This window comes from Solea solea, chromosome 1 (genome assembly GCF_958295425.1).
Source record: "Solea solea chromosome 1, fSolSol10.1, whole genome shotgun sequence".
NCBI classification, from domain to species: Eukaryota; Metazoa; Chordata; class Actinopteri; order Pleuronectiformes; family Soleidae; genus Solea; species Solea solea.
Genome location: NC_081134.1, coordinates 2,258,912 through 2,275,801, shown reverse-complemented (window position 1 = coordinate 2,275,801; position 16,890 = coordinate 2,258,912). Strand labels below are relative to the sequence as shown.

General features: G+C 41.4%; 2 protein-coding genes across 2 annotated transcripts in view; one reads left to right on the top strand and one right to left on the bottom strand.

Annotated features, from left to right (window-relative positions):
• dnai4 (dynein axonemal intermediate chain 4) overlaps nucleotides 1–11,577 on the top strand; it is a 13,688-nt gene extending 2,111 nt beyond the window's left edge. The window contains exons 2-19 of the mRNA XM_058624397.1: nucleotides 737–876; nucleotides 970–1,123; nucleotides 1,332–1,504; nucleotides 1,640–1,746; nucleotides 2,092–2,248; nucleotides 2,354–2,493; nucleotides 2,985–3,152; nucleotides 3,900–4,079; nucleotides 4,184–4,338; nucleotides 4,512–4,598; nucleotides 4,679–4,833; nucleotides 5,152–5,312; nucleotides 6,300–6,412; nucleotides 6,961–7,059; nucleotides 7,661–7,887; nucleotides 7,969–8,122; nucleotides 8,591–8,639; nucleotides 10,864–11,577. Of these exons, the coding sequence (XP_058480380.1) occupies nucleotides 818–876; nucleotides 970–1,123; nucleotides 1,332–1,504; nucleotides 1,640–1,746; nucleotides 2,092–2,248; nucleotides 2,354–2,493; nucleotides 2,985–3,152; nucleotides 3,900–4,079; nucleotides 4,184–4,338; nucleotides 4,512–4,598; nucleotides 4,679–4,833; nucleotides 5,152–5,312; nucleotides 6,300–6,412; nucleotides 6,961–7,059; nucleotides 7,661–7,887; nucleotides 7,969–8,122; nucleotides 8,591–8,635 (2,334 nt within the window). The 5' untranslated portion in view covers nucleotides 737–817 and the 3' untranslated portion in view covers nucleotides 8,636–8,639; nucleotides 10,864–11,577. The remainder of the gene's footprint in view (nucleotides 1–736; nucleotides 877–969; nucleotides 1,124–1,331; nucleotides 1,505–1,639; nucleotides 1,747–2,091; nucleotides 2,249–2,353; nucleotides 2,494–2,984; nucleotides 3,153–3,899; nucleotides 4,080–4,183; nucleotides 4,339–4,511; nucleotides 4,599–4,678; nucleotides 4,834–5,151; nucleotides 5,313–6,299; nucleotides 6,413–6,960; nucleotides 7,060–7,660; nucleotides 7,888–7,968; nucleotides 8,123–8,590; nucleotides 8,640–10,863) is intronic.
• LOC131456244 (dual specificity protein phosphatase CDC14AB-like) lies at nucleotides 9,190–16,890 on the bottom strand. Its single transcript, XM_058624380.1, has 13 exons — nucleotides 16,810–16,890; nucleotides 16,295–16,385; nucleotides 14,533–14,608; nucleotides 14,353–14,445; nucleotides 14,158–14,237; nucleotides 13,620–13,686; nucleotides 12,821–12,883; nucleotides 12,546–12,633; nucleotides 12,207–12,437; nucleotides 11,970–12,108; nucleotides 11,523–11,757; nucleotides 10,016–10,098; nucleotides 9,190–9,719 (listed from the first exon to the last, which is right to left on the bottom strand). The coding sequence occupies exons 1-13, from the start codon at nucleotides 16,853–16,855 to the stop codon at nucleotides 9,569–9,571; spliced, it is 1,443 nt and encodes a 480-aa protein (XP_058480363.1). The 5' UTR covers nucleotides 16,856–16,890; the 3' UTR covers nucleotides 9,190–9,568.

The following is a 16,890-nucleotide window of genomic DNA, read 5'->3' as shown; positions in this document are numbered from 1 at the left end:
ATAAATAATATGTTTTTCTTAGTTTCTGACCAGGATGTTGATCTGCATACCTTGAGTTCTGAGTTTCGTCATTATTTTCCTGTTCCCATTATTTTCCTGAACCTTTGAGTGTGAATTTGACTCTGTGAAAGGTTTTTTAACGTAAATAAGTGCTTTATTATTATTATTATATACTTATCATTGAGCAGGTCTTATAAAGACACTTTTATGTGCCATAAAATGTTCTCATCTCACCTCTTTCCCTTTTTTAAAAAAAATTCATTAAACGTTATTGAAATAAGTGTCTAGTAAAAGTTTTTTGCCAAATGTAACAACTCAAGGATGAAGTAATACATATAGAAGTACTCACATAAAGAGTCTTTTAGTCAGAAGTATTCGTTCTTCTTTCTCTAAATAATTACTCCGGAAAAGGAGGGACAAAGCTGCTCTACAGTGATGAGATAAGAAGGAGGTCTCACTCGTGACTGACTTGAAACCACCTCAGATGAACTCTGGCTTCTTGCACGTGCATTCATCTGAAAACATATTATGATAGAACACAACATGGTACAGATACATTGTCCACATAAATATGCAAAATCAGAGGGAATTTGCAGATATTTTTGTTAAACAATTTTTAATGTTTAAATTGTAATTGTAAATAAAGATATTTTAATTAAAGAAATGACTTAAGTAATAATCAATAATCTCTATTTGTGCGTTAACCATGTCGTCAGTCAAAGGCAGGGTAAACTAGGGGTGGAGGGTAAAAGCGGTATCGTCGCTTGGCGTCCTGTTGCCATGGTAACCCCCACGCGAAGACGCGCAACACACCAAGATGTCAACGTCGGCTCTAAAAGAAGACAGAAAGAAGAGACGAGCTCTGGTTCTGAGGCCGTAAGTTGACACAATGTCGTACAAATCTTGTATCTCGATTGTGTGTGTGTGTGTGTGATTTTTTTGTTTTGTTTGTTTGTTTGTTTGTTACAGCTCGTCTCGAGCTTTGAACGTGTCCGTGTCGGGGACAGTGAATGCAGTGAACCTGAGTAGCAGACACACGCACAGCGGAGTGAGCAGGAGGAGCTTCAGTCTGACAGCAGGAGGAAGCAGAGTCCTGCTGGACAAGAGACCTGAGACTGTCCGGGTAACACACACACCCAAGTCTTAACCCTCAAAAAGCCAAAATGAACTCACTTTCCTAAAATGTCCTCACCTCCTCCCTATGGTTTCTATGTTTTGTGGTCCCTACAAAGATACACACACACACACACACACACACACACACACACACACACACACACACAGCATTCCAAATGAGGACATTCAAAGACCTATTGCATTCTGCATTTCAGGTGTTTGATGAAGAAGACAACGATGTTACTCCTCAGCCGCTGTACCATGCAGATCCAGCAGGGGCAGTGCAGGCCCGAGGCTGCAGGTTCTTTGTGGAGGAACTCTCTGCAGGTCCTGGATCCACATCAGACCACACAACAGCCACAGGCAGCATCACTGTGCCTCTCTCCAGGTAAACAACCACCACCACACTGGATACCTTAATATTGTTTTAAAGAGTGTACTAAATTAAATGTTAAATTAAAGGGTGCTTGACGTGTGTTTTGATCATTTCTCAAATGAAAAATGTGAATAAACCTGTTCTCAGGTCAGTGTTTGGAAGCAGCAGAATATCCAGTCAGTCGACAATCGAGTCCATGAATGAGGAGATTGAAGATACATTCTCCAAACGAGACATGCCCGTCAACTTCCCAGGTTCATCGCCATTTAACCTTCTTTTTCTGCCATTTTAAAATACATATATGAAATTTACTTTGAGATGAAGGTAAGGTGAGGTGTAAACCAAAGTTTCACTCCCTGCACCAAAGCCCATAGAGAAAATCAGCATTTTTACATCATGGTCCAAATGAGTGTTAATCCTCTGCTGCCTCCACCAGTGAGTTCAGATGTGTCATTTTTGTGACGTTTGTTAAAGCGGTTTAACATATGTTTAATAAACTAATGATATCATAAACTTACACTTTTATGCTGTGACACAAATAATAACAATAAAAAACTGTCACTGCCTGTTTTGAGAGCTGTCTTCCGTTCCTTTTCCAGATGTGCAGGTGAAAAGAGACACAGTGAAAGAACACGTGACAGAGGACATGTTGAAAGACATCATAGATGTCTTCATTTCTGAGACGGACACTATTTCACTGCTGGACCTTCCCTGCACGGCCGTGTCAGTGGACGCTCATGACGCAGAAGCTGTCCAGTGAGTGAAATTGTCCTTTCTTCTTATACTGACGACAACAAGACTCATTTATTGTAATTGGTGTCATTTAAGAAGCTCCTTTCACTCTGACTTTGTTTTTTACAGAGAGAGAAACAAACAGTACGCTGACGTGTGCAAGAACAGAGCGGGCAACGACAAGTACACGCATCGCTCCATGCAGACGCTGAACAGAGCGGTTAAAAACAAACATGTCCAGAGTGACGGCGTGCTCACGGTGGACGCAGGTGAGATCATGATTGTCCCTCAGAGCATGCAGAGGCGATGCGTACAGTCCTTGTGCTCATAAAGTTCTGGGTTGCTTGGGGTCTGCACGTACTGTGTCCATTATGGTCTGACCTCTGACCTCTGGGGTCTTGGACACAGAAACAATGAAACGGCCTTAACCTCTGGAGTGGAGTAGAGAGGACCGAGAAGTTCTTCTTGGAGTATTTTTTTATTGCCAATCAGCCTAAAAAGACATGATATGAATTTTAGGCTGAATTGCTCAGCTGTGTCACTGCATTATTTTTAATTCCTTCACTCTCTACTGCTTTATCCTCCACATGAGGCCATTTGGAGATGGAGGAAATCCCAGTCGATAAAGGGTGACAAGCAGGGATTGAACGTTCCAACAATTCAGCACCTACAAACAACCGAAGAAAAGTTTTTCTCTTCATATAACGAACACGTCTGTGTTTTATCAGCTGTGGTGACGCCATGTTTCCATTGTCAACAGCCACGACTGTGACCACGTGGGACATGTATGATACTGTGTGCAGCTGTGAGCATGACGACACAGGAGGACACAGCGCCGAGAGGGAGAAGGTGAAGTGTCCAGAGGCCGGTGTGGACGTGAGCAGAGGGGCAGACAGGAGTGTGTCAGTGGGCAGCACAGTCAGCACAGGTAACAGTCACAGACGGTGAAGATTCATTATTCTAATTTCCGTCTGAAATTCTTTAGCTCTCAGGCACAAATGAGCTGCTGGTCTACTGTTGCTGCCTCATTTGGAAAGTTTGTGTCACTTAGATAAATCAGAACAAAGGATTTCACACTCCAAAGTAACAAAATAACACATGAGGACTTACTGATGGAGGCAACACTGATTTAAAATTACTGATTTTCTCTATGGACTCTGGTTCATGCTGGTTCTAGGTCCAGAGAGTACACCAGGGGGCGCTCCCAGCACAGTTAACGCCTCACTTTCTACTGGCAAATACATTCGATCTTGTGAACTGAAGCCGAAAATGATATTCAGTGAGTCATTTGTCACGGGCCACAAGGCGAGGCGGTGGCTAGCGTTGTTGCCTCCCAGCCAGACGGTCACAGGTTCGACTCCTGCTTGGACTGAGGGCCATTCTGTGTGTGTGTGTGGAGTTTGCATGTTCTCCCTGTGTGTGCGTGGGTTTTCTCTGCGTGGTCCGCTCTCCTCCAACAGGTCATGTGGACACTCTAGACTGACCGTAAGTGTTAATGTGAAAATGAATGTTTGTTAGGTAGCACTATCTGTCATCGCCTCATAGAACCACTCTTTAAGTAACCACAACAATCCCTTTAAATGACACATTTTTATAACATGTACTACATAATATCATTGCAAAGCATCAAGAATCTTCCTCCACTGAGACAATTCTTGACATTGTTTCCCTTCAGCCAGTGCTGCCAGCTCACTGAAGGATGTGGAAGTGTTTGCCGTGACTCCTGAGGCAGACCTGCAGCTCATCATGCAGTCAGAGAAATTCCACTACTCTTTACTAGTAATGGAGAGGAGCATCCTGGGAAATACCTTCCAACCTGAGCTGGCTGCCTATCGTCAGCTGCCTGTACTAGAAGGTGACACACACACACACACACACACACACCATCTTCCACCTTCAGAAAAACTTTCTCCCAACACATGAGTGAGTGATAATACAGCTGAACTGAAACTGTGTCAGGTGCAGACGCTCAGCTGAAGCCTGGGGCCACGGAGCAGAGGATGGTGGACACAGAAAGCTGTGGCCCTCCAGCTCTGCAGCAGCTGTGGGCTTTCAGCTGTCAGCTCAGCAGGGGGCGCCGTGTCAGCAGCATGGCCTGGAACAAGAAGAACCAGGTAACCTGTTCTGAATTCTGCCAGTTCAAGTTTGATTGGTCAGTAGTTTCTTCATGCAGATTATTATCACAAACAAGATAATACATATTTAATTTCCCCAAAAAATTTTTTTGTGTAGAGTAGAGTAGTAGTAGATTTTTAAAGATCTATGTGTAACATTTCTCTGTGTTTAGGACCTCTTGGCTGTAGGTTACGGCGAATTTGACGACATTAATATGAAACCGGGTCTGGTTTGCTGCTGGTCCCTGAAAAACCCCACTGTAAGACTTTGTTTTCATTTAAACTGTCACGCTTCCTCTGCAGAGGACACAGTGTTCTGAGCGTCTTCTCTGCTCCACAGTGGCCTGAGCGTGTCATCCACTGTGACAGCGCTGTGACTTCTCTGGACTTCTCCACCGTTAACCCCGGTCAGCTGGCTGTGGGGACGCACGACGGCACCATCGCCGTCCACAGTGTTCACGGACAAAGCCACAGCTCACGTGTGATCAGCAGCAGGTGAGTGAGTGTGTGACGGAGCTCTTTTCTGTCACTGACCACGTAGTAACACACTTCACACTCATCAGTGCTCGTACTAGCAGCCTTGTTGAGAACATATGGGTCAGGAACTGGTTACGTTAAGGTGTTTGTGTGTATATTTGTGTATTTATAATCTTTGTGAGGACATGTTTGTCTTTTTGTCTTTTCTATTTCAGGGTTAGAATTAGGTTGGTTAAGGTTAGGATGAGGTCAGGGTTAAGGTCAGAGTAAGTCTCCAGAAAAGGAATGTAAGTTAATGTAATGTCCTCTGAAACCAGAATGTGTGTGTGTGTGCAGCGAGTGTCCCAACAGACACTCAGGTCCAGTGTGGCAGCTCAGGTGGACTCAGCAGGAGTTGACTCTGACGGCAGAGGAGAAGACGGAGGCTCTGGTCTCTGTGTCTGCTGACGGCAGGATCAGCAGGTGGTTCATCTTCAACAACGGCCTCGACTGCATCGGTATTACACACACTGTCACTGTTTCAGCTCACTGTGCACAATGATTGATGAGTAACGTGTATGTTCCACTCGGAGGAAACCAGAAATGTGGTGGAAAACATTCATGACTCCTGCTGAGGGAGTTCATTTAAAGCTGCAGTAGGCAGAGAAACAGTCGATTGTTGAGTCTCATCTCCACAGTGGCAAAAGCCAGCTCTATTAACCCTGAGAACACAGAGCATTCCACCTGCTTTTTTCCATTACATTGTTAAAACGTACAGTATATACAGAGAATATAAGAATGTGCAACATAGAGTTTCTTATTTCCTTTTTTTTTCAGCATAACCTCAGGCAATCTGATGAAAAATTTCGTTATGAATTTGTGAAATTTGGAAATACGTCACAGTTCAAAGTTCACTCGTTTTTATGAACAAAAACAAAAGAAAAACGGTCTATTTTGTGACTTTTGCAGAATTATTGCTACTTTACATCAATAAAATGAATCGTAACTTTGACTCAACAAGAAAACAAAAAACATTTTTTTAAAGCCTGAATATGTGACCTGTAAACAAACACACTAAGGGCACTAAGGGTTAATTTCCTACTATAAAATATTCATTAAAAATGTGACAAAAGACCTTTAAAGTATTTCTATTCTATTCTATTCTATTCCATTAAATGTGTCCTGGCCTCCTACACTGTTCTCCTGTCCAGCAGTTGTTTTTAACCAACCTGGCAAAGAAAGCATGACATTCATGCTTCATTATGTGACAGAGGAGTGGAGACAATCTCAAAGAAGCTCCGTCCATTAAAGTATTAATTTTCCAAGTCTAATTCTATCTTTTTTTAGGGTTTCTTTGCAGCCTAGGCAGTTATTTCTGATGTTATTACAGATGCAGTATGATACATGTCTTGTTGAAAATGCAAGACAAAATCAAAACAATGCAATTTTGATGTGTGAATAGTTTTTGTTTTTATAAACACAATTCAAATGTCCGTTTGTCGCAGATCTGATGAAGCTCAAGAGGATTCATAACACAAAGAAGAAAGCAGGAGTGAAGAAGATAGAGAGTGTTCTCTCAGCGCTGACTCCTGGACTCTGTTTTGACTTCCACCCAACAGTAAGTTAGTAACACACATACTGTTATTACAGGATTATTATCACTATTATTATTATTATTATTATAAGGCGTGTGACTGGGCTGCTGACAGTTTACACTGTTGTGTAACATAGTTGTGTTGTTTCTATGTAAAGCCACTATAGAGAGTATTGTCTTTTATAGACTCACAGAAAAACATTAAACTTTACTCAAAACTCAAATATCAAAGGAATCAGGCTGAAACTAAATAATACAGGGGGGAATCAACAAAATGCCAAGCTGAGCTGACACTGAAACTATTAAAGCAGGGCGATTAAATATTGAATAGAAGGAACAAGACACATGTGAATCACATCTGACAACAACTGGAAACACACACACACCATATGACGGAGAGTAAATTTAAAAAACAAAGTAAACAAGGGAGAAAACTACAACGTAAAACATGACAAGACACAAGGACACAATCAAAAAGGCAAGACAACACACATCACATATGATGTTGTAATAGATATAATAAAAAATCGGTTATTGCAGACTGTACACACATCACGACTCTGTTCCTGCAGGACTCCAGCGTCTACTTGACTGGAACATGGGACGGTCACATCCACAAGTGCTCCTGCTCCAACACTCAGCAGGTCCTGGAGACCTTCAGGAAACACTTTGTAAGTCCTTCACAATAAAAGCCTCCGGGATTGGTTGCAGCTCCTCATGTGACCCTTAGGAAAAAAGGACAAGCCGTGGTTAAATGATGGATGAGGATACTTTTATAGTTATATAAAGTTCATATATATATTCAACAACAAGTATACAAGTTCAAGGGTCGCAGGGGCAGCAGCCTTTGCAAGAAAGCCCAGAACGCCCAATCTGGGGAGATCCCAAGGCGTTAAGATAGCCCTTTATTCCCAGGCCAGCTGAGAGATATAATCCCTTCAGGGTCTCCTCCCAGAAGGACATGCCTGACACACCTTCCCCAGGGAGGCGTCCAGGAGGAGGAGGTATCCTAACCAGATGCCCAAACCACCTCAGTTGGCTCCTTTCAACATGGAGAACCAGCGGTTCTACTCCCGGTCTCTAAGGCTGAGCCCGGCTGCCCTGCAGAGGAAACTCATTTCGGCCGTCTGTATTGTCATATCATGTTTGTTAATTAAAGTTAATTCATTAAAAGAGCTGGTTTGTCGATGCCAAGGTTGTGACGCTGTTTGACGATGTGTCGCGTGTGTCGAGCGATGACAGAGAATCACCACCTTTATTTTGTCCCGTCAGTGTCCCGTGAACTGCGTCTCGTGGTGTCCCTTCAGTGCTGACGTGTTCCTGAGCTGCTCCTCTGACTGGACCATACAGCTGTGGAAGCAGGACCATCATCACCCTGTGCTGGGCTTCTCTTCTGCTCAGAAACCTGTGTGCGACATCAAGTGGTCCCCAAAATGGGCCACTGTGTTTGGAGCCGTCAATGAGGGACAGCTGGAGATCTGGGACCTGAATTCAAGCATGTGAGTCAGACTCAGGAGAGAAGTGGTCTATCTGTCTGTCCCCCCTTTCGGTCTGTGACGTGTCCTGTGTCCGTCCCTCAGCCTGGACCCAGTCATTGTGCAGCCTGCTGCCCCCGGTGTGACCATGACGTCCCTGCTCTTTGCCTCACAGTCACACTGTGTCCTGGTCGGAGACAGTGACGGACAAGTGACAGTTTATGAGCTCAAGGACCTGAGTGTGGGAGACAGCAGTCAGGTAAACGTGTCCCACAGGTGGTCTGTGTCTGTGTCAGGGACGTACTCGGGATATCAAGTGTGTGTCATTACAACATTGAGCAAAATAACACAACATAGGCCCATGACATTTCTACTCCTCCAAATTCTTAGACACTGACAGTAAGTGTAGTTTTTCTAACGATGACACTGAATCCTTCACATGGTTATTTTATTGCTGCATTACACTTACTACACTCACATTACACCTAATTATGTTATGTTGATTATTATGTATAGCAAATATACAAAAATGGTAATTTCCAGGTTTTACTGGTTTTCTGGAAGAGTATTTTTAAATATATAAATATATATATATATATATATTAAACTCTAGAATGTATTTGACAAAAAGTAAAAAAAAACTAAATTGCATTTTGTTTTTATTGGTTTTACTTGCAGTCAGAGACACAGATGTCTAATGAAGACGTCTCTGCATTTTCTCTTGCAGGTGGATGTTCTTGAAGGCCTCGTTTTCTCTGCAGCTTCCACATAGACGTGTAAGAATGCAATTACAATTAAAATCTGTACTTTGTTGAAACTTTATTTAACAGATAAAAGAACAAAATGAAGATTTGTTAAATTTAAACACATTTAAGAAACAGATGAAACCAGTGATAATAGATATGTTTATTTTTACATTCATGACAGATTTTCATATCATAATCATAATTTCAACAGCATTTGCATAGCAAGCATTTAGATTACAATAAACAAGAAGAGAAAGCAAACATTTTCCATACATATGTACAAAAAAAAACGGTGTTTAATTACAAAAACACACACAAAAGAGTTGTGGTAACTAAGCACATTGGTTTTATTAAGTTTATATTACCACTTGATCCCAAGTTTCTTGATTTGATAAATTACATTTGTACACAAAGTGTTCATACTTAAATAATTAGCTGTTTTTGCTGAGAAAGGTTAAGTAAATTAAGCTTTAAATGAAAGATGCAGATGCAGTTCAGAGTCACATGCTTTTGTTTCACTGACGTGATGTTGCCGGACGCCTGTTTTCACTTCACTCAGTGAATGACAGCAGGTCTGGAGCTGAACAGACTGAGGAGACAAAAAACAACAACACAGGGAAAGAGTCGCAACAAATACGTCGAGAAGAAACAGATTTTTCTCATATAACACGCACTTGCTGACTTCAGGGGATGCTTGTATGAGGAAAAAAGGCTGATTTTAGTCACTTAACAAGAAACTCATATTCAAAACCCACACAAGAGTTTGTTAACCTCAAATATGATATTGTGTGTCTTTCGGTATTTGAAATCTACTTTTTTCATTTTGAAATCTTCATAAATGAACAGAATGAGGCGGCAGATGCGGCAGAATGCAGATTTCCTCAATAGACTTTGGTGAGGGAGAGTGAGGGAACACAAACATCGCACAGCTGGTCAAGGCTTGAAATCAAGGCGGTCACTCACCTCTTGATGTAAGGGATGGAGGAGGAGGAGCTTCGCACAAGCTTCTTAGATGAAGAGGAGGAAGAGGAGGATGAGAAGGAGAGCGGGACTTTTGTAGACTTAGCCGGTGGAAGGATGGAGCAGTGAGAGGACTTTGACAGGTTTAACCTGAAAAAGATAAAAAGATAAACTCCAGTGTAAACATCACTCACTATATACTGTATGAAGTCGGTACAGAGTAAGTGAAAGAGTGCATTTGCATCATCCTGTCATACTCCACCTGTCCACCAGGTGTCCCCACACATTCTTCCTGACACCTGGTATCACTTGCTCAGCTCGTTCTCCCTCTCAAACACTGGGGTCGTGTTTGAAATCACTCAATTCTCACGATGTTCTCCACTATATAGTGATTTTATACAAATATATGACATTTAAAAGCACACACACACACGAAGAGAAGTTACCTTGAAGATGGTGACTGTGATCTCTGTCCTTTCAGTGCTCTCAGTTTGTCTCCCTGAGTCAGACTGCTGTCTTTACAGTTATTCTGCACACATGTAAAGAGACAGAGAGACCAGGTTATCAGTCTGTTTTTTGTCTGTTATTAAAGTTTTAATACTTTAAAAGGTACAATATGCAATCCTCTGCCTCGTGAGACGTCAGGAAACAAACATTCATTATGTAAATACTACTAATATACTATAATATACTACTACTAATAATAGTACTCATGTGACATCACTCTCCTTCTCTGTGTTGCATTTAAGGACCACGGAAAATATCAAACTCTTTATGTAAATAGATAGGTAGAGGTGAGGTAAAGACAGAAGAGCAGATACATAACAATTGTATCAAGTTATAAGTTCTGAATCAGTGATGACGTACAGTATGTTTATAGATATATATAACTTTAAATATGTTATCTATGGTTTTTGAAAGCTCAGAAGTTCCACTCTGCAGAAAGCAGACCGACCTGAAAACTAGAAGCAAATGTTTGGCTTTACTATTTGTTTAATATTAGCTAACTGTTGGGGTACCTTTTACTACTTTTACCTTTTAAGACTAGTTGTTCTACTTGTCAATGTTGTAAACATCAACCTGCCGAAGGGACTAAAGATGGAAATTAGCCGTAGTCTATAATCTTGCATATTAACATGTATATGTCCATTAATATGTATTGTCCCTATTTTAAATAAATAAACTCTAAACTCTAAACTTCCATAAAAAAAGCTATGAGCCATGAAAAGGTCTTTAAAATGACTTCTCCTCCTCCATCCCGTTAACTCTCTCCTCTGTGTTCTGATTGTTTCAGGTGTGCAGGAGACGGAGGAAACTCCACCAGCTGACTCCAATCCTACAATCACCTGTCTGTCTTCTTAAGCTCAGCTCGGCCACATCCACACTGACTGACCGTAACCACTGTTCAGTCTGTCATCTGTGCTTCAGTGTCTGTATTTTGTGCCTCTAATTGAATTCTCTTGTATCCAGAGCTGCCTGCTCTGTCCTCTGGGCTCTGTCTCCATGGACTCAGTCACCTGCTTTTCCTGTCTGCGTCTCCTCTGTCCTTTGGACCTTCCCCTCCACAAGAAGAGCTGAGCTCAGTGAAATAAACCTGCTTTATTTTTTACTCTAATCCAGGGGTTTTAAACTCAAATGACCTGGGAGCCACATGAGCTTCAATCTGTATTCACTGATTGATTTATTTACCCTTTATTTAGCTAGGAAGGTCCCATTTGAGATACAAGATCTCTTCTTCCAGGGAGTCCTGGTCCTGTAGGGCTGCATCTCAGTTAATCGTCAACAATTTTGTTTTGTTTTTTTAAATAATTAAAAAAAAGTTTTTAATGTGAATATTTTCTGGTTCTTTTTAAGTGGGCCCCCATGTGGCCTACGTGTCGCAAATTGGAGACCTCTTCCCTGACCCACTGTCGCCGTGTCAGCAATCAGCAATAATGAAAAGTCCGCCCTCACCTCGTCCATGCTGTAGGATTTGTGGAGCGTGGTGTTGAGTGACAGGTCGCCCATGCTTGAGAAGAGGCGGGACATGGCGTCCTGTTTGCCTTCGTCAGAGTCAGGGCCGCAAATCTGCTGCTGATGCTGATGTTGACGCTGCTGCTGAAGCTGCTGCCGTCGACTCAGTCTCTGCTGAACCAGCTTCTGTTTGGAGCGATGGACGTCACCCTGGACCCACATACTGTGCTGTTTCCTACACACACACACACATACAGGTTTGAACAGCAGGACACTGCATTGACTTCTATACACGGCCCTGCTGCCTACTTCACAGCACGTAACTGTCCTACTGTACCACCTGATTATCGTCTGTTCTACAGTCAAACGTCAGACATACACAAAAACACCCACAGTATAATAGAGAAAACAAAGTGTATGTGCATAGAGACTTAACTGAAGACTCACTCCTCTAAGAAGTTCTGTTGTGGACCAATGATGGATCCGGGTCGGCAGATTCTGATCCAGGCGATGGCTTCAGCCGCAGTGAAGCGGAAGTGCTTCATCAAGTAGCAGCCAATGAGAGTGCCCGTGCGGCCCAGGCCGGCTGTGATTGGATGTTTAAGAGACGGTGAGTCAGCGGAGCCAAGTTCTCCCAACAAATGAATTAAACAACAACAACAACAACAAAAAAAGAGGTGGTACCTTTACAGTGCACAGCCACGCCTCCTTCTGTACTCTCACACACATGCAGGAAGCGTCTGGTGATGAGGTCGGTGGGCGTCGTCCCGTCCAGGAAGAAGAGGTCGTGGTGGTCAAACCCGGCGTTCTCGAACCGCCTGCCGTCGTACAACTTCCTGTTTAGGCGGACCACGGCCTTGACGCCGTTTTGGCGAAAGTATGGGAAGTAGGCCTCAGGTGCGTGGAGAGGGTAACCTGGAAAAACAACACACACAGTCAACAAAATCACACAATCAACACACACAGTGATTTACTGGTGGGGATTAACAGACATTTGTGTTGTACTACTATTCTGTGACTCACCGTTCTCTATCTTACTGCGAGGGTGAGGACTGCTGAACGCCAACAACTTCCCCGGAACGATCCAGTTCATGTCCCCGTTTTCTACACGCTGAACACGACGACAAAAGAAAACGGACAAAAAAAAAAGTTAAAAAGACAAAAAAAAAGTTAAGATAAAATAAAACGGACAAAAGTTACACTCTACATGTTTAAAATAGGAATATGATAAATATGATAAACATCAGCTCAGTTCTCTCAGTTGGTTCTCAGTTATGTTTCGTCAGCGTCATCCTCACCTCGTAATGTTCATATTCGTCAACGTTAAAGCTCTCAAAGTCCAGGAAACCGTACAGCGCCGCCTGGAGGAGAGAATCCCAGAGTCAGTGTGACGCTGTGACGTAACTTCTCTCCAAACAACATTCTTTAAACTTTTGAAAGAGTACACGATTAAGAGTAAGTGGATAACGTTGCACAACAAACAGAGATTAGCTGTTTTAGCTGTTTTATGTTCAAAAGGATCCGTTTAGTCTGATGTAACAAGAGAGTAAAGTACAGTATGTACTTTTTACATGTGTTAACTCAGTGGTTCCCAAACTGGGGGGCACGGTGAAGCTAAGGATGCTGCTAATGCAAGTAGCAGGGAAGGTTTTTTTTCTTTTTGACTCCTTGATAATTCAACAAAAGTAATTCAAGTGCAATTAAATTGTGCACAAATAGACTGACATGCTACGGCTGAAGGATTGAGGGGAAAAGCATCATTTGCACTTTTATTGACAGATGCAAGGTTCAGTTTTATGGCTTTAACAATTCGATGGAACATTATCACATGTCAACATGACAACATTGGCTACTTTATGCTCCAAAGATAAGAACTTAAATATATGAACAGTGTTTGCATTGTGTGTGTGTGTAGAATTATATAGAGAAGTAAATTGCAATGATTAATTACACATTGTGTAATTACACTTTTTATTGGAAAAGTGCTTTTCTTTTCATTTTTCCTTTGAAAAAAGACAGATACCTCACAAACCATCACAAACCTTTGCTCTGTGTGTTTGTTTGTCTATATACATATACATGTGTGATCATGTTTACCTTGCGAATGGCTTGTAGGCAGTCGAGCACTGAGAGATTAAAGGAACATTCTCCCACCGCTGCGTCCCTGTGACACACACACACAGAAAACGTAAAGTTTTTAAACCCATGACATATTTCTATATTCAGTAATACACTGAACTGTAGAAGAGTTAAAATTGTTGCAGCAGAGCAGCATCAGTCACTTTTGGCCATTTATGTGAATCACCAGGCATGAACTGGGGACCAAAACCTGGTCCTCATTAAGTTTGGGGTTGAAATTTGAGTTGCAGTTAGGGTTAAGGTTAAGCATTAACTGGTTGTAGTTATGCTTTGTTTAGGGTGTGTGTGTGTGTTCTTGTATAGGTATCTTTTGTGAGCACCTCACTTACTGACACCCCTAAAAATTGATTTTTCGGGCTTAAGACCTAGTTTTAGGGTTAGAATAGGGTAAAGGTTAGGGTTGGGCACTTGGTTGAGATGGTTAAGGTTAGGTTAAGGGGCTAGGAGATGGTTAAGGTTAGGTTAAGGGGCTAGGGAATGCATTATGTGCGTGTACCTGAACGACAGGTATCCTGTTTGGCTTCCTGAGAGAAGAGTCTCGTACGCCTCCTCTGGACTTCTTCTCAAATAGATGACCTGCAGGAAAGACGTTTTACTTTTAATTCAATCATGTACACATGGACAGAGAGGGAAGGATGAATGGATGAATGGATGAATGGATGAATGGATGAATGGATGGAGAGATATTTACAGCAAAGGCTCCAATGAGGACGGCAGCATTGGCTCTTTTCTTCTGGTCATAACTGGTGAAGTGGACCAGCGTCTTCCTGGACGTGGTGAAGGACTGACGTGATAGATGAGGAATAATTCAGTGATCGCAGCACCGTGATGAACACATGAACATGTTCTGAGTGAATCAGAGGGAGCTTACCTTGAGCTTCTTGTTGAGTCTGCAGCAGTATCTGTACAGCATGGCCAGGTTGAGGGGACCAAAGTCAGAGTAGAAACTGCAACACAAGTGTTTTTCACAAACAGCCTCATCATATCTGCAGCGATATGTAGGTGACTCACAATAATCTGCTGAGATCTAATGTTACTATGCTACAATAACGCATAAACATACTGTAGAAACTTTATTTTCCACCAAAGGGAAAAAGTAAAACCAATACTAATGTATCAGTGGTCAGCAACTGGTGGCCCGTGGACCAAAACTGGCATGCCAGCATTAATTTGCGGCCCGGTAGATAAATAAACAAATCAGACTTTTTTTGGTTTCTTCGTAAAAATGACAAAATCAAGCAGTTTTAAGACACTGTGGCAAATTCAAATTACTTTTTTTAACCAACACATCTCTTAAATTTGGTATTTTTGTACAAGATTGAATAGATTATATTCAGATTATAATAGATTGAAAGAATAAAACAACTCGGGTTCAATTACTTTGAAAAATTTATGATAATATTTTATTGTAAAACTGTAATTAAACCACTAAACTACTCCCCGGTGTAAACCAGTGTATATGTGTATCTAGTTAATGTTATCTGTTGATCCAGGTGTTCACAGTTTAGAGTTTAGTACTGCCCTCATCTGGTCAAACACCAGCTACTGCAGTCACATTTTGTCATTGGCTTTCTTAGTCCATGCTGGTGTCACTAGTCCACTCTTTCGTCACCTGCTTGTCCGACCAGCACGAGGCTCGTTATCCCAGGCCCCTCCCCCCTTTTTTAATGAACACCTCCTCTCAAAATCTAGCCACAGAAGAGATGATATAGTTCCATTTTAAAGTTGTTTTAGCAGTAATGCCATTTAAAAACCCCATGGAAGAATAAGAATTAAGGTTGTTTTTATGTGAACGAAGAACAATATCTTCCCTCACTGATTTTAAAGTGACTTCATAGATATTAAAGCTATTAAAGTGTATCATTGTCATTGTTATTAGGGCTAATAATGACAGTCGCAGGTGAATAAAATGACAGACAGGAATGACTAAGTGTCCGGTGAGTCAGTCTGTGTTTGCCCTAAATCCCCTGTCTGTCACGAGATCACAGCCACTGATCTCATGTTGACCTACATCTCACACACTGGGATGATCATATATATGTATATATATATATATATATATGTATATACATTCATGTATTCATCTTTTATTTATCTATTATAAGGGTTTTTGGTTGTTTATTTTCTTTCTACAAATTCTTTTTCCAGTCTTGTAACAAGTATGTTACCAGAAAGTGATTTTGGTAGAAGTTGAAGTCACTTTTTTTAATAATATCACTTAAGTTAATGACATGTACTGTACATAAGTATCAAAAGTAATTTTCTGATATAAAATGTTTTAGAAGTAAAAGTATGAACGAAGTTAGTATTGAGTCATGGTGGCTCAGTGATAGGGCGAGTTGTCTTTCAACTGGAAGGTTGTGGGTTAAATTCCTGGCTCTGCTAGTTTGTGTCCTTGAGCAAAGACACTTAACCCCATGTTGCAGCATGTGAATGTGTGAATGAGTGAAAACTGTAGCTCAAGAAGACTAGAGAAGCTCTCTATAGATACAGAGCATTTAACCAACTCTTCTTCTTCTAATTTGATTTGGTAGTAACGAGTAACAAGACCAGACTATACACAACTCTTCCCTCTTTGCCCAAAAACACACTAAAAATAATAAATCAATCATGTGGATGTGAAGCAGTTTTACCTCTCGTAGTTGAACTCCTCGTCTGTGCTGAAGTAGTGTGTGTTTGCCGTGTTCTTCGGTTTGACACGAAGCGTGGCAAAGTACAGTCGGTCTGTGGAACACACACAATTCAAATCCTCATTAGAAATGAGCTTCAGCCTCATTAGGACCTGGTTTTGGTCTCCATGAAGACTACTGGTCCGGACAAGGTCAGTGTTTATGCCAGAAAATGTCCTAAAGTGTGTGTATGTGTTTATTTTACATGTTTAAAAATAAAGAATTCATTCATTATTATTAGTATTAAGTATTGTATGCTTCCTCAGCAGTATCTAAATGTGTAATTGTTTAAAAGCCAGTGAAATTTAGCTGATTTTCATTATTTATTAATTCATGTTTCAAGGAGAAGTTTTAAACTTCCTCTCACCCCTTTGCAAACATTTGGTTTTTATGCGTCTTCATGTGTGAAATAAATAAAGTAAACTAAAATATACGGGTGTTATAGACATCACAGGGTATAGAATAAATGCAGAACTTACCTTTGATGAATTCTGACGCCCTGGAGAGTTCATGTTCCTCCGCCATCTGATGTTTTTCCACACTGGATCACAACTCGCTCT

What these genes read in the sequence shown, in the direction of transcription:
- LOC131456244 (XM_058624380.1), bottom strand. Translation starts at nt 16,855, where the DNA reads ATGGCGGAGGAACATGAACTCTCCAGGGCGTCAGAATTCATCAAAG. An exon ending in ACAGGATACCTGTCGTTCAG is followed by an intron (nt 13,687 to 14,157) that starts GTACACGCACAT and finishes TGTGTGTCACAG; the next exon opens with GGACGCAGCGGTGGGAGAAT. An exon ending in TCGCAGTAAGATAGAGAACG is followed by an intron (nt 12,438 to 12,545) that starts GTGAGTCACAGA and finishes TTGTTTTTCCAG; the next exon opens with GTTACCCTCTCCACGCACCT.